This window comes from Myxocyprinus asiaticus, chromosome 2 (genome assembly GCF_019703515.2).
Source record: "Myxocyprinus asiaticus isolate MX2 ecotype Aquarium Trade chromosome 2, UBuf_Myxa_2, whole genome shotgun sequence".
In the NCBI taxonomy this organism is placed as follows: domain Eukaryota; kingdom Metazoa; phylum Chordata; class Actinopteri; order Cypriniformes; family Catostomidae; genus Myxocyprinus; species Myxocyprinus asiaticus.
Genome location: NC_059345.1, coordinates 61894676 through 61909671, shown reverse-complemented (window position 1 = coordinate 61909671; position 14996 = coordinate 61894676). Strand labels below are relative to the sequence as shown.

Sequence of the window (14996 nt, the reverse complement as noted above, 5' to 3'; positions counted from 1 at the left end):
GCATGCCCTGGGATTCGAACTAGCGAACTAATGAACTCCAGGGGTGATAGCCAGCGTATTTTACCACTGAGCTACCCAGGCCCTGCCTTGAACCCTTTTTTCGCTGGTCAGGCTAGTCTTAGCTGGTCAGGCTGGTCGTAGCTGGTCAGGATGGTCTTAGCTGGTCAGAGTGGTCTTGGCTGGTCAGGATGGTCTTAGCTGGCCTCCCAGCCTGACCAGCTAAAAAGTGTTCAAACCCCCTCTGATACCAGCTAACTGACCAGCCTGGCTGGGCTGGGTGACCAATTAAAACCTGCCAACCAGCTTGTTTTAGCTGGTCTTTTCAGCAGGGATGTACAGCAGGGATCTGCAACATTTTTGACATGAAGTGACATTTTTAAATTCCCCTGTAAATCCCTGTGCCAAACCTCCTCCAAAAAGAAAGAAAAAGACAGACAGATAGATAGATACAGACAGACAGACAAACAGACAGAACCTGTCCATGCAGAATAAAACAACTTTTATAAGGTTACTAAAATAGAGCCTTCATCTCATGTGAGTAATCGATTTTATACATATATTTTAAAATGACTGTTGATTTCATTGAGTAACAATTTGTAATGAGGAAAACAATGAGTGCACCTTCCATCTTGTGTGTGTGGAACGTCAAGGACCCTGTATGCCAGCTTGATAATCTCAGCGGTAACCATTTATTTACACCAGGCAATTAAGCTATTGTTCTGAAAGCAGACCGTCATCAATGCAAAGCAGACGCGTTTACTCACGCGACCCTCCACTGCAGCGCTGCTGAACCTGATGTGTGTCACGCTCATTGAGCAGCTCGTGATGAGCATTGGTCGTTGTCTGGGCTCGCGCTTCTGCTAACTAACGCTGTTTAGTCACACTAAGATTTGGCATGCAGCTGCAAAGGACTTCAACATGTCAATAATTCATACACCTGTTGCTCGCGAGTGACTGATTTTAACAAATGCCACCAATACCCCTGTTGAAGACCCTTGGTGTATAGTGTAAATGTATAGTGGATCATTTGAGACACCGCTTACCAATGCTTCCTGCTCTTAGATGACCACTTCCTCTATACTCAGTCACTGCTTCCTGCTTGTAGCCCCTTCCCCTATACTCCATCATTGCTTCCTGCTCTTAGATGACCACTTCCTCTACACTTTATAACTGCTTCCTCTATACTCCATAACTGCTTCCTATTACCCTCATTCTTCTTCTGTGTCTGCAGTGTTTTAATCACGCTTCAGTGCCATCCCATGTGTTTATCCATTTCACCCATCTCACCTCTCTCTCTCTGTGTTTTTTTTGCACTCGCAGCACATTTTAAATACTCCTGACAGATCAACTCTGCTGCCTTGACATCTCACAGGATTTCATGCATTCTAACCAGTAGATGAATGTGTGGCTTTGTATAACCACGTACACTATATTGCCAAAAGTATTCGCTCATCTGCCTTCAGACACATATGAATTTAAGTGACATCCCATTCTTAATCCATAGGGTTTAATATGACGTCGGCCCACCCTTTGCAGCTATAACAGCTTCAACTCTTCTGGGAAGGCTTTCCACAAGGTTTAGGAGTGTGTTTATGGGAATTTTTGACCATTCTTCCAGAAGCGCATTTGTGAGGTCAGACACTGATGTTGGACGAGAAGGCCTGGCTCGCAGTTTTCGCTCTAATTCATCCCAAAGGTGCTCTGTCGGGTTGAGGTCAGGACTCTGTGCAGGCCAGTCAAGTTCTTCCACACCAAACTCGCTCATCCATGTCTTTATGGACCTTGCTTTGTGCACTGGTGCGCAGTCATGTTGGAACAGGAAGGGGCCATCCCCAAACTATTCCCACAAAGTTGGGAGCATGGAATTGTCCAAAATCTCTTGGTATGCTGAAGCATTCAGAGTTCCTTTCACTGGAACTAAGGGGCCAAGCCCAGCTCCGGAAAAACAACCCCACACCATAATCCCCCCACCACCAAACTTCACAGTTGGCACAATGCAGTCAGACAAGTACCGTTCTCCTGGCAACCGCCAAACCCAGACTCGTCCATCAGATTGCCAGATGGAGAAGCGTGATTCGTCACTCCAGAGAACGCGTCTCCACTGCTCTAGAGTCCAGTGGCGGCGTGCTTTACACCACTGCATCCGACGCTTTGCATTGCACTTGATGACGTATGGCTTGGATGTAGCTGCTAGGCCATGGAAACCCATTCCATGAAGCTCTCTACGCACTGTTCTTGAGCTAATCTGAAGGCCACATGAACTTTGGAGGTCTGTAGCGATTGACTCTGCAGAAAGTCGGCGACCTCTGCACACTATGCGCCTCAGCATCCGCTGACCCCGCTCTGTCATTTTACGTGGCCTACCACTTCGTGGCTGAGTTGCTGTCATTCCCAATCGCTTCCACTTTGTTATAATACCACTGACAGTTGACTGTGGAATATTTAGTAGCGAGGAAATTTCACGACTGGACTTTTTGCACAGGTGGCATCCTATCACAGTACCACGCTGGAATTCACTGAGCTCCTGAGAGCAGCCCATTCTTTCACAAATGTTTGTAGAAGCAGTCTGCATGCCTAGGTGCTTCATTTTATACACCTGTGGCCATGGAAGTGATTGGAACACCTGAATTCAATTATTTGGATGGGTGAGCAAATACTTTTGGCAATATAGTGTATCTCAGGTTTGTTGCTATGTGCAGGTCAAGAGCTGAAATGATTTCTCTTATTTCTCAGGAGAACATTAGTTTATCCTTCTCACCCTTATAGGAAACCAGACATGAGAGTCTAGCAAGAAAACAGTGTGCTTTTGAGAGAGAATTTGAATGACACACCCAGTGCTTTCACATTTTAATGCATGCAGTAGTCATTTAAAATCTAACAAACATGAATCAGTCACAGAGAGCAGAAGGCAATTTTTGTTCTAACATGCTAGTTTCAAGAGTCTTTTTCTTCTCACCAAATAAAATAATTTAAACTGAAATCAATATTTCCTTGTCGATTTATGTATTTGGTGAGTAGTCATGTGATAAGGAGAATAATGTACTGTCAGCCATTCATTATCGCTTCAGGACCTGATCAACTTTTCTGGGTTTATTTTGTAATAATGATCAGCTGACTGTAGATGATCGCTTATATATGCAAGGACCCCCCCCCCCCCCAATCAAAGGGCCTGGTACAAAATTTCCAGTTGCCCCAATCCCAGGCACTAAAGACAACCCTTTGTGTATGCATCTGTAAGTGTGTTTCATACGGTTGTAACTGTGTGTTTTCAGGATATTTGTTCGCGTCCCCAGTTCATCATGGATGGAGCCACTCGCACTGATATCTGTCAGGGAGCTCTGGGTGAGTCTGTCTTCATCATCACGGCAGTAACATGAGGGGCAAGGATGTTATCTTAGTGAACCCTGACTTTACTACATCTCTGACTCTGAATGAAATTGGTATAAATATACACTGAGTCAAAACATTGTGACCACTCACACGTGAAGTGAATAACATTGATCGTCTCCTAACAAGGCCACATGTCAAGGACTGGGTAGAATAGATGGTAAGCAAACAATCAGTTCTCGTAGTCAACGTGTTGCAGGTGTAAAGACCTGAGCGACTTTGAAAAGTGCAGAATTGTTATGGTCAAACGACTGGGTCAGAGAATCTCTGAAATGACAAGGCTTGATGTGCAAGGGCAACGAAGGCTATCCCGTCTAGTCCGAACCGACAGGAGGTCAACCGTGGCACAGGTCACAGAAAATGTTAATGATGGTTACGGGAGGAATGTGCCACAACATACAGTGCATCGCACCCTGCTGCATATGGGGCTGCGTAGCCGCAGACCGGTCAAGGTGACCATGATGAACCCTGTTCACCGTCGAAAGCACTTACAATGGGCACGCAAGTGTCGGAACTGGACCTTGGAGCAGTGGAAGAAGGTCGCCTGGTCTGATGAGTTCCGCTTTCTTTTACATCATGTGGATGGCCATGTATGTGTGCGCCATCACCTAAGTGATGGCACCAGGATGCTTTGTGGGAAGACGGCAAGCCGGTGGAGGGAGTGTGATGCTCTGGGCAATATTCTGCTGGGAAACCCTGGGTCAGGCTATTCATGTGGACGTCAATTTGACACATGCCATCTACCTAAACATCGTTGCAGGCCAGGTACACCCCTTCATGGCAATGGTATTCCCTGACAGCTGTGGCCTCTTTCAGCAGGAAAATACGGCCTGTCACACTGCACACATTGTTTGGGAATGGTTTGAGGAACATGATGAAGAGTTCAAGGTGTTCCCCTGGTCTCCAAATTCTCCAGATCTCAATCTGATTGAGCATCTGTGGGATGTGCTAGACCAACAAGTCCGATCCATGGCAGCTCCAACTCGCAACTTACAGGACTTGAAGGATCTGCTGTTAATGTCTTGGTGCCAGATACCACAGGACACCTTTAGGGGTCTTGTAGAGCCCATGCCTCAGCGGGCACTGTTTTGGCCGCAAGTGGAGGACCAAGAGCATATTAGGCAGGTGGTCATAATGCTTTGGCTCATCAGTGTATACATACACTGTAAAAAGTAAAAGTTGTGATGTGTTGTTACCTTAAAGGGATATTTCTCCCTAAAAATTACAATTCTGTGATCATTTACTCTTCCTTATGTTGTTCCAAACCTGAATGACTTTTTCTTCCATGGAACATAATAGATGTTAGGCAGATTTTTCGTCTCTGTCACCATTCACTTTAATTACAAAGACATAAAAAAAAAAAAGCTATTTAACGCATCATTTAAAAAGCTATTTCTAACTAACCTGACCCTTAAAAATGGCTTTAATTGGTGAAACTGCTAGTCAGGCTGATTCATATGTTTTATTCTATTATATATATTAATATTTTATATATTTCACACACACACACACACACACACACTCTCTCTACCGGTCAAAAGTTTTGAAACACTTACTCATTCTTTATTATAATTTTTGTGACTAAACAAAATCCAAAATAAATCAAAACTGTGTTATATTTTAGCATCTTCATAGTAGTCACCCTTTGCCAAGAATTTGCAGACATGTACTCTTGACATTTTCTCAACCAACTTCTTGAGGTATCACCCTGGGATACTTTTTAAACAGTATTGAAGGAGTTCCCATCTATGTTGGGCACTTATTGGCTGCTTTTCTTTATTATTTGGTCCAAGTCATCAATTTCAAAAATGTTTTTTTTTTTTTTATAAAATTTGTTTTATAATGAAAAATGAATATGGTGGCACAATTATATTTTTGTCTACAAAACTAATTTCAAAATTTAAGCATACGCCTTCAGAACAAAAGATTTTTAAGATCATGATTCAATCAAGCGTTTCAAAAGTTTTGATTGGTTGTGTGTGTGTGTGTGTGTGTGTGTGTGTGTGTGTGTGTGTATATATATATACACACACACACACTGTAGGTAGGTAGGTAGGCAAAGCTATAATAAAATGGAGTAATATTTACTCCAAACATAGCACCTCACACATAATTAAAACTCTGACCCTACGGTCATTAAATAAAAAGTTGCTGTATTGCAGCAGTGCAGCTAATGCCTTGACGTCATTAAGGGGCAGGGATACAATGTTCAAACATACACAGTCTGACAGAAGAGTTGTGATTGATCAGGCTGTTTGTGGCAAACCAAGACTGCTGTTTTTATTTGTGCATTACACTTAATCATTAATCTTACGGTTCAATCAATATCCTTTAGTTTTAAACATTGCCCACCAACATCATCTCAGTTTACTCAAAAGATACATAACTTGTATACGTACTAGATTGGCATTATATTCATGCTGTATAGCCAAAGGGGAACTGGCTCCCCAAGCAAAGTCTAGTTTTTCCCAAGGGATTTTTGGTTGCTTGCCACAGTCACTTTTGGCTTGCTTACTAAGGGCCTAAAGACAAATCATTTTTAAAGCATGATTTTCAATCACATTTTTCATTGAAACTGCTAAATGAGAACTTTAAGAAATTTAAAATATTAGAGACATTACAGCATCATTTTCTGTAAAGCTGCTTTGAAAAGATGTGTGTTGTGAAAAGCGCTATACAAATTAAAATGACTTTAAAAGCTTGAGTAAATATGGAAACAAAATTACTGTGCCTCTCTTGTGACAGATATCTTTGTTCCTAATGGGTAGATAATTTAAGTCACATATTTACACATTCTGTTCATTGTAATGGACGAGGTCATTTTCCAAAAATGGTTGTTTTGTTTTGTTTGGGGTAATAAATTGTCATGGTTGAGGGATCCCAGACCCTGGAGTATGTAGATATAAAAGAAGAATCTGAGGAAAAAATACAGGACTGTTTGGATGAGAGATTGATTACAGCAAAGACTGATAATTTTTTGTGAATTAGTAACATTGCATTTGCTAAATCAGAGATATGAATTACAAGCCCAATTCCAAAAAAGGTAGGACAGTATGAAAATGCTAATAAAAACAAAAAGCAGTGATTTGTAAATTATATTCACCTTTTGCTATATTGAAAGTACTACGACTACACATTATATGTTTTACCTTGTGAATTTCATTGTTTTTTTGTTTTGTTTTTTTAATGTTCAGTAATTTCAGATCAGATGATTGCAAAAGACTCCAAAAAAGTTGGGACAGTCGAGTGTTTACCACTGTGAAACATCACCATTTCTTCTAATAACACTTTTTAAGCATTTAGGCACTAAAGACACAAGTTTAAATGTAAAAAGTGAAATTTTCATCCATTATGCAGGTTTTTAGCTGCACAATTGTAGGGGGTCTTCATTGCCGTATTGTGGGCTTCATAATGCACCACACATTCTCAATTGGAGATGGTCAGGACTGCAGGCAGGCCAATCTAGCACCCACACTCTCTGCTTATTTGGCCAGTATGTGGTTTGAAGTTGTCCTGCTGAAAATTCTGGGACGTCCCTGGAAAAGACGGTGCTGGATGGCAGTATACGCTGCTTCAAAATGTTTACATATCTGCCTGCATTAATGGTGCCCTCACAAATGTGCGAGTTACCCATGCCATGGGCACTGACACACCCCTGGCCCATACAGACACTGGCTTTTGGACCTGATGCTGATAACAGCTTGGATGGTCCTTTCCCTCTTTGGCACGGAGAACACGATGGCTGTGTTTTTCAAAGATTATTTGAAATGTGGACTCATCGGACCAAAAAACCCGGTTCCACTGTTCTACTTTCCATCTAAGATGAGACCGAGCCCAGAGAAGTCGGCAGCGCTTCTAGACAGTGTTGATGTAGGGCTTCTGCTTTGCATAGAAAAGTCTTAACTTGCATCTGTGGATGCAGCGGCAAATGGTGTTGACTAACAAAGGTTCACTAAAGTAATCCCAAACCCATGTTCATGATATCCATTACAGATGAATGATGTTTTTTAAGACAGTGACGTCTGAGGGATCAGAGATCACTCGCATTCAGAAGTGGTTTTCGTTTTGCCCTTTACGCACTGAGATTTGACCAGATTCCTTGAACCTTTTAACTATAATGTGCACTCTAGAGGGTGAAATGCCCAAAATCCTTCCAATTTGTTTTTGGGGAACATTGTTCTCAAAGTGCTGGATGATCCTTGCTCTTGAAGGATTAGGCTGTTTTTGGAGGCTCCTTAAATACTATGACACGACTGCCTCGCCTGTTTAACATCTGTTTCACATTGCCTTGTTATTTCAACTCATCAAATTGTTATTAGTCTTAAATTGCCCCTGTCTCAACTTTTTTGGAGCGTGCTGCAATCATCTGATTTTAAATTACTGTACATTTAAAAAAAAAAAAAAAAAAAAAAAAAATTAATTCACAGGGTAAAACATCATATAATATTTAGATGTAGTTTTTTCAATATAGCAAAGGATGAATATAATTTACAAATCACTCCTTTTTATTTTTATTAGCATTTTACATACTGTCCCAACTTTTTCGGATTTGGGGTTGTAACTAAAGCCTCACAGAAGCGGAATTAATATTTATAGCTTCAACAAAATTATTAATAAAGACAAAACTCATCAACAGTACAGTGTTGTACTAAATGTTATGCATTCCTGTGGCCATTCAGGCTTTTATTTATCCATAATAATTGCTTCTTACAGCTCTGAGGAATGTGGTTTATTGATGTAAGTTTAGTGAGGAGAACAGAACGTCATTCTTTTAGATCAGTGGTTCTCAACTAGTGGGTCACATGTCTCTCTGATAGGGTTGCGAACAGCAGGGAAAAACAACGGCAAATGCATAAAATGAAATACAACTAATCAAAAGATTGTGCATGGTTAGGATAGTAAAATAAATAAGCTTATTAACTAAAGGTAGGAGAAAACACTTCCCATAATGGGAAGTCTTTTGTTGTTGATGTCAAAGGCCGTGCATCCAGTCAAACTATACAGTATTGTGGCACAAATTCATTCGTCGCTTGGCAGATGCCAGTCAATTTTCAGTAAATATGGGTAAAAACCAGGGTTGAGAATGTTACTTTTAAAAAGTATTCTGCTACAGATTACAATTTACATGCTGTAAAATTTAATATGTAACATATTCCATTAGATTACTCGAGGTCAGTAATGTAATCTAACTACTTTGGATTACTTCTTTAGCACTGGCAAATTATTTTACTTGTTTTGACTATAAACAAGTACAAATAAAGTAAGAACATTCACTTATCTTAAATCTTATGCAATTTTGCTACTCAGTTGAATTTATCTTGTGTTAAGGATTTTTAGATATTACGGAGGCAACTGAGATTCGTCCTCTGCCACCCGGATTGAGGCGAATCACTACGCAACCATGAGGACTTAAAAGCGCAATGGGAATTGGGCATTCCAAATTGGGTGAAAAAGGGGAAAATCCCCCCCCCCAAATAAAAGAAATAGCATTTTAGCTTAGCATAAAGCTAAATGTTAACATGACAATTTACACAAGGTTAAATATTTTTACTGCTCCAAACTTCAAAACTCCACAGAGTGTACACAACAATATCCTTTTCTGATCGTAGAATGATGCAGAAAAATATTATCTGTAGCTTTCTATACGATGTTAAAGGCTACATTAGTAAGCATTTCTTGTAAAAATAAATAAATAAATAAATACCCTAACCGCATAAAAAACATTGACATGTCATGTAATCATGGATTTATTGCATTTATGTTTCATCTGTCAAAGCTTTTCTAACTGTTTTTTCTTAAGCTGTAAAAACATTATGTTGCTCCTCTATTAAGCCCCCAAGGGAAATTTCCACAATGACGTGGAACAGTGTGAACTTGTATGAATGTAATACATCATAAGAAAATGTATCACTGCTGTATAAACACTCCGCGGATCGCATAATTTATATGGATAACTGTTTTCAAACTAAATAATCGAAACATTAAATCAAATATATGTCAATAAAATGCTATGTAATCTCTTCAGTAATCAAAATACTTTTTGAATGTAACTATTCTGATTACTAATGATTTAAACTGTAACAGTAGTGAAATACCATTACTAATATTTTGTATTTTAAATACGTAATCCCGTTACATGTATACCGTTACTCCCCAACCCTGGTAAAAACTACAAATAAAAATAGCTGGCACTCTGAACTTTATAACATCATCAGTTTTGGCGTTTTTTAAATTTTTTTATATTAACTGTCACAGCTTGCTAAATGCGCACAAAAAGCGAAAAAGCTAGTTGACACAATTGCTAAAACTTTTGAAACAAATATAGCAATTTTCCAAGCAAGTATTTGACCTGTAATATTTTTTTTTTTATTCTCAGCTAATGGAAAAATTATTACATTGCCCAAAAATATCAACTATCATAAATGTAACACTTGGCATTAGTGCTAAAAAATGTTTCTATATTCACACAATGGAGCCTATTCAGTAAATAATAGATAAACTATTCCCAGTGATTTTTTTTGTTTTCTGTGCCGTTCCGTTATAAATCTGTTTTATGGTATTTATTGTATATTAAACACACTACATTACATAGAGATTGGTATTTTTTTGTATTATTTTGATTGTACCAGCAAATATATCACCAATATCAATAGTTCTTATTGGTTTTAAATTTCTTAGCTGTTAATGAATTTACCCATACTGCTTGTAATATATATATATATATATACACACATACACACACACTACTGTTTAGGTTTAGGGTCACTTACTCATTCTTTATTTTTTTTATTTTTTTTTTTCACATTTTAGAATAATAGTAAAGTCATCACAACTATGGAATAATAGAAATGGAAATATGGGAATTATGTTGTGACTAAAAAAATCCCAAATAAATCAAAACTATGTTATATTTTAGCATCTTCAAAGTGGCCACACTTTACCTAGATTTAGCAGAAATGTACAGAAATTTTCTCAACCAACTTCATGAGGTATCACCCTGGGATGCTTTTTAAACAGTATTGAAGGAGTTCCCATCTATATTGGACACAGTGGCTGCTTTTCATAATTATTCGGTCCAAGTCATCCATTTCAAAAACTTTTTTAAATAAAATTTTCATTTTGTAATTAAATAAATTAATATGTTGGCTCATATTTTTGTCTACAAAACTAATTTCAAACATTTAAGCATACGCCTTCAGATCAAAAGATTTTTAAGATCATGAGAAACATTTCAGGCAAGTGACCCCAAACTTTTGAACAGTAGTGTGTGTGTGTGTGTGTGTGTGTGTATATGTGTGTGTATATATATATATATATATATATATATATATATATATATATATATATATATATATATATATATATATATATATATATATTATACAGTACTGTGCAAAAGTCTTAGGCACATAAGATGTTTAACAAAAACATTTGTCTTAAGATGGCTATTTATATCTTTAGCGGTAGTGTGTCAATAGGTAATATACATTTTAGACTCCCAAACATTCCTTCTGCAAATAGAATAGAATAGAAGATCATGTAGCCCTGCAACAGATGGCATGGCCCCACAGAGACCCCCACTGAACATTGAGTCAGTCTGGGATTACATGAAGAGACAAGCAATTGAAGAACTGTGGCGAATTCTCCAAGAAGCTTGGAACATCCTATCTGCCAACAGCCAAGAAAAACTGTGTCCAGGTGTCCCTTGGAGAATTGGTGCTGTTTTGAAGGCAAAGTTGGTCACACCAAATATGTTTTTTTTATTTTATTTTTTTATTTATGTTTACTAGACTTTGGATGATGTTAATTGAAAAATGAAAATTAATTATGGCACTATTTTTGAAGAAATCCTCACTATGCAAAATTTTTAACAAATCCTCACTATGCAAAATTTTTCACAAATTTTGCACAGTACGGTCTAATATATATATATATATATATATATATATATATATACACACACAGGTTAAGTCAGAAGTTTAAAGACACTTTAGCCAAATACATTTAAACTCAATTTCCTGACATTTAATCTTAGAAAACATTCCCTGTCTTAGTTCAGTTAGGATCACTACTTTATTTTAAGAATGTGAAATGTCAGAATAATAGTAGAGAGAATGATTTATTTCAGCTTTTATTTCTTTCATCACATTCCCAGTGGGTCAGAAGTTTACATACACTTTGTCAGTATTTGATAGCGTTGCCTTTAAATTGTTTAAATTGGGTCAAACGTTTTGGGTAGCCTTCCACAAGCTTCTCACAAAAAGTTGCTGGAATTTTGGCCCATTCCTCCAGACAGAACTGGTGTAAGTGAGTCAGGTTTGTAGGCCTCCTTGCTCGCACATGCTTTTTCAGTTCTGGCTACAAATTTTCTATTGGATTGAGGTCAGGGCTTTGTGATGGCCACTCCAATACTTTGACTTTGTTGTCCTTAAGCCATTTTGCCACAACTTTGGAGGTATGCTTGGGGTCATTGTCCATTTGGAAGACCCATTTACAATCGAGCTTTAAGTTCCTGGCTGAAGTCTTGAGATGTTGCTTCAATATATCCACATAATTTTCCTTCCTCATGATGCCATCTATTTTGTGAAGTGAACCAGTCCCTCCTGCAGCAAAGCACCCCCACAACATGATGCTGCCACTCCCATGCTTCACTATTGAGATGGTGTTCTTCGGCTTTCAAGCCTCACCCTTTTTCCTCCAAATATAATGATGGCCAAACAGTTACATTTTTGTTTCATCAGACCAGAGGACATTTCTCCAAAAAGATCTTTGTCCCGATGTGCACTTGCAAACTGTAATCTGGCTTTTTATGGCGGTTTTGGAGCAATGGCTACTTCCTTGCTGAGCAGCCTTACAGGTTATGTCGATATAGAACTCGTTTTACTGTGGATATAGATACTTGTCTACCTGTTTCCTCCAGCATCTTCACAAGGTCCTTTGCTGTTGTTCTGGGATTGATTTGCACTTTTCACACCAAACTACATTCATCTCTAGGAGACAGAATGCGTCTTCTTCCTGAGCGGTATGATGGCTGCGTGGTCCCATGGCGTGTGTACTTGCTTATTATTGTTTGTACAGATGAACCTGGTACCTTCAGGCATTTGGAAATTATTCCCAAAGATGAACCAGATTTGTGGAGGTCCACAAATCTTTGCTTGACATCATTGAAAAATCAAAAGAAATCACCCAATTTTTTGTGGACCTTGGCTGATTTCTTTTGATTTTTCAATGATGTCTAGCAAAGAGGCACTGAGTTTGAAGTGTTGGGCCTCATGTATTCAGATAGAAGACAAAGGCAGTCCTAACACAGTCGTAAAACCTAACTCAGGCCCCCACATACCAAGTCATAAATCTTACTGATAAAAACCGCGCCAAAATTAAACAAAGGGAGTCCAAAACAGACTACAAATCCCATGAAGCCTTGCTCACTAAAGGATCGAACTCTCATCTCCTATTGGATGAGGCACACGACAGAACGAACCTCAACCATGACATCATCAGGAGTAGAAATACCTCTAAAATGCTTCCGGGATTTGCTTCCAGCAACTTTGCTCGCCGTGCGTAGACGCAGCTCATCGCTGCTCTCAGGTGCAGCCTTGTGGCACAAGGAAGTAACGTCCGACTTGAAACTGTGGCCATACAATCTCCATCTCGCTGGACGAGTTGAGATTACTCTGTGTTCCACCGAACACTCTAACAGATCCGAAGGAGACCGCCGAGCAATCCGCATCTTCATCCGTTTGCCTGCAGAAGTGAAGAGATAAAAGATTTCTCTTCCATCTTCAATCAAGTCGACATCGCTGATTTCTCCGCCAGCCCGCCGAGAATCAGCAGCCGCCGACAGAGCGAGGAAACGGCCTCCCGTCATCACCCGAGTCTCGAGGAACCGAGTCTGAGTTAAAGGACGGATGAACACACATTCTGCATCCTCATGCGATTCAAGTAAGAGGTTTACGTCTGGGCAGAGATAGAATATTATAGTGTGTTATTCTTGTGTTTCAAGGTTTTTGCTTGTACAATTTACGGACTGCCATGTCCGCTCATTATTAATACTCAGGGTATTAATTATCACAAATTTGATTTGCTGTATTGTAGTTCAACCACATTTGACTGTTGTGCATTTCCGCCATCATGGGTGAGACCGGCAAACTGAGTTTATCCATTAAAGAATCAAAGACCGCGGGACGGTTTACGAGCCGTCCACCGCGTCTCTGAGTGATAAACTAACAGCTGCTTTCTCTCCCACAATCGTGAAATCGGCTTTGGGGCCGTCACTTGATTATCTATCTCTCTCTCTCTCTCTCTCTCTCTCGCACGCACGCACGCGCGACCCCTCACAAACATTCTCGCACACATTTTTGGCTAGTAGATAGCTTCGTGATAAACCTCAGCTTTGTCCCTAAGCTACCATTGACTGGTTTCTCTCCGCCCACATTCGCGGCCATATTCTCTGGCCGGAAGTCTCACGTGACATACTCTCCACGAGAGTCACGTCTGCCATTTTGTGCGCATATCTCCTTACTCACACACACACACACCCTCATGTGTTATAGGATTATTTTGTTTTCCATATCTAATCATATCACTGTTTAGTTTGTAGTTGTAAGTCAGAAGTTTATTGACTGCATTTTATTAATTATTAATTGATATTGCTGCATAAATAAACTTTGTTATATTACAAAGAGAAGTGTTTTGGTTTGTTTTGCATACACCTGTGTCATGCTGACAGGATGTCAGTGCTCTGATTCAAGCCTTCATTCATTGTTTTTTCCCGAAAATCGATATTCTTCGGATGTCGATTTTCCTAAGAAAACAATCTAATATTGAGACTGTTATACCATCTGGTTATTAGTCCTTGATTTCAGGGTGGTGCCCCGTCAATGTTAATCCTTATTAATATTCTATTGATTTTTGATAATTAATAATTATCTTTGACAATAGTTGATTTTGAAGGATCATTAAGCTAGTGTTATTTTAATTAATGTATCATAGATGTTAATGATTGGTGATTATCTTTGATAATTGTTGATTTAAAGGATTAAAAAAGCTAACATTGATTCTCATCAATGTTCTATTGATTTTAATAATTAATAATTATCTTTGATAATTATTAATTATTGCTAATAACCAAACCCACTCCTAAATGTAGCACACTACATTTACTGGAACCCCGTATGATGTTTTAATGAGTTAGATTCAATTAATTAAAATATTAATTAATAACTAAAGAAATAATTAATTATTTCTGATAGTAACACTGATCTAAACAAAAAGCCCTACAGAAGGAAGGTCTTAAAATACATCCACAGGTACACCTCCAGTTGACTCCAATCAGAAGCTAATTGGCTAATTGCCAAAAGGCTTGACATCATTTTCCAAGCTGCTTAAAGGCACAGTTAACTTAGTGTATGTAAACTTTTGACCCACAGGAATTGTGATATAGTCAATTAAAAGTGAAACAATCTGTCTGTAAACAATTGTTGGAAAAATTACTCGTGTCTTGCACAAAGTAGATGTCCTAAATGACTTGCCAAAACTATAGTTTGCTAATATGAATTCTGTGGAGTGGTTAAAAAATGAGTTTTAAGTCCTTCATTTCATCTGTTGTG

General features: G+C 38.7%; 1 protein-coding gene across 1 annotated transcript in view; it reads left to right on the top strand.

The window, feature by feature from the left end:
• capn1 (calpain 1) overlaps positions 1 to 14996 on the top strand; it is a 65624-nt gene that overhangs the window by 19110 nt on the left and 31518 nt on the right. Inside the window, exon 3 of the mRNA XM_051719701.1 lies at positions 3273 to 3342. Coding sequence (XP_051575661.1) covers positions 3273 to 3342 — 70 coding nt within the window. The remainder of the gene's footprint in view (positions 1 to 3272; positions 3343 to 14996) is intronic.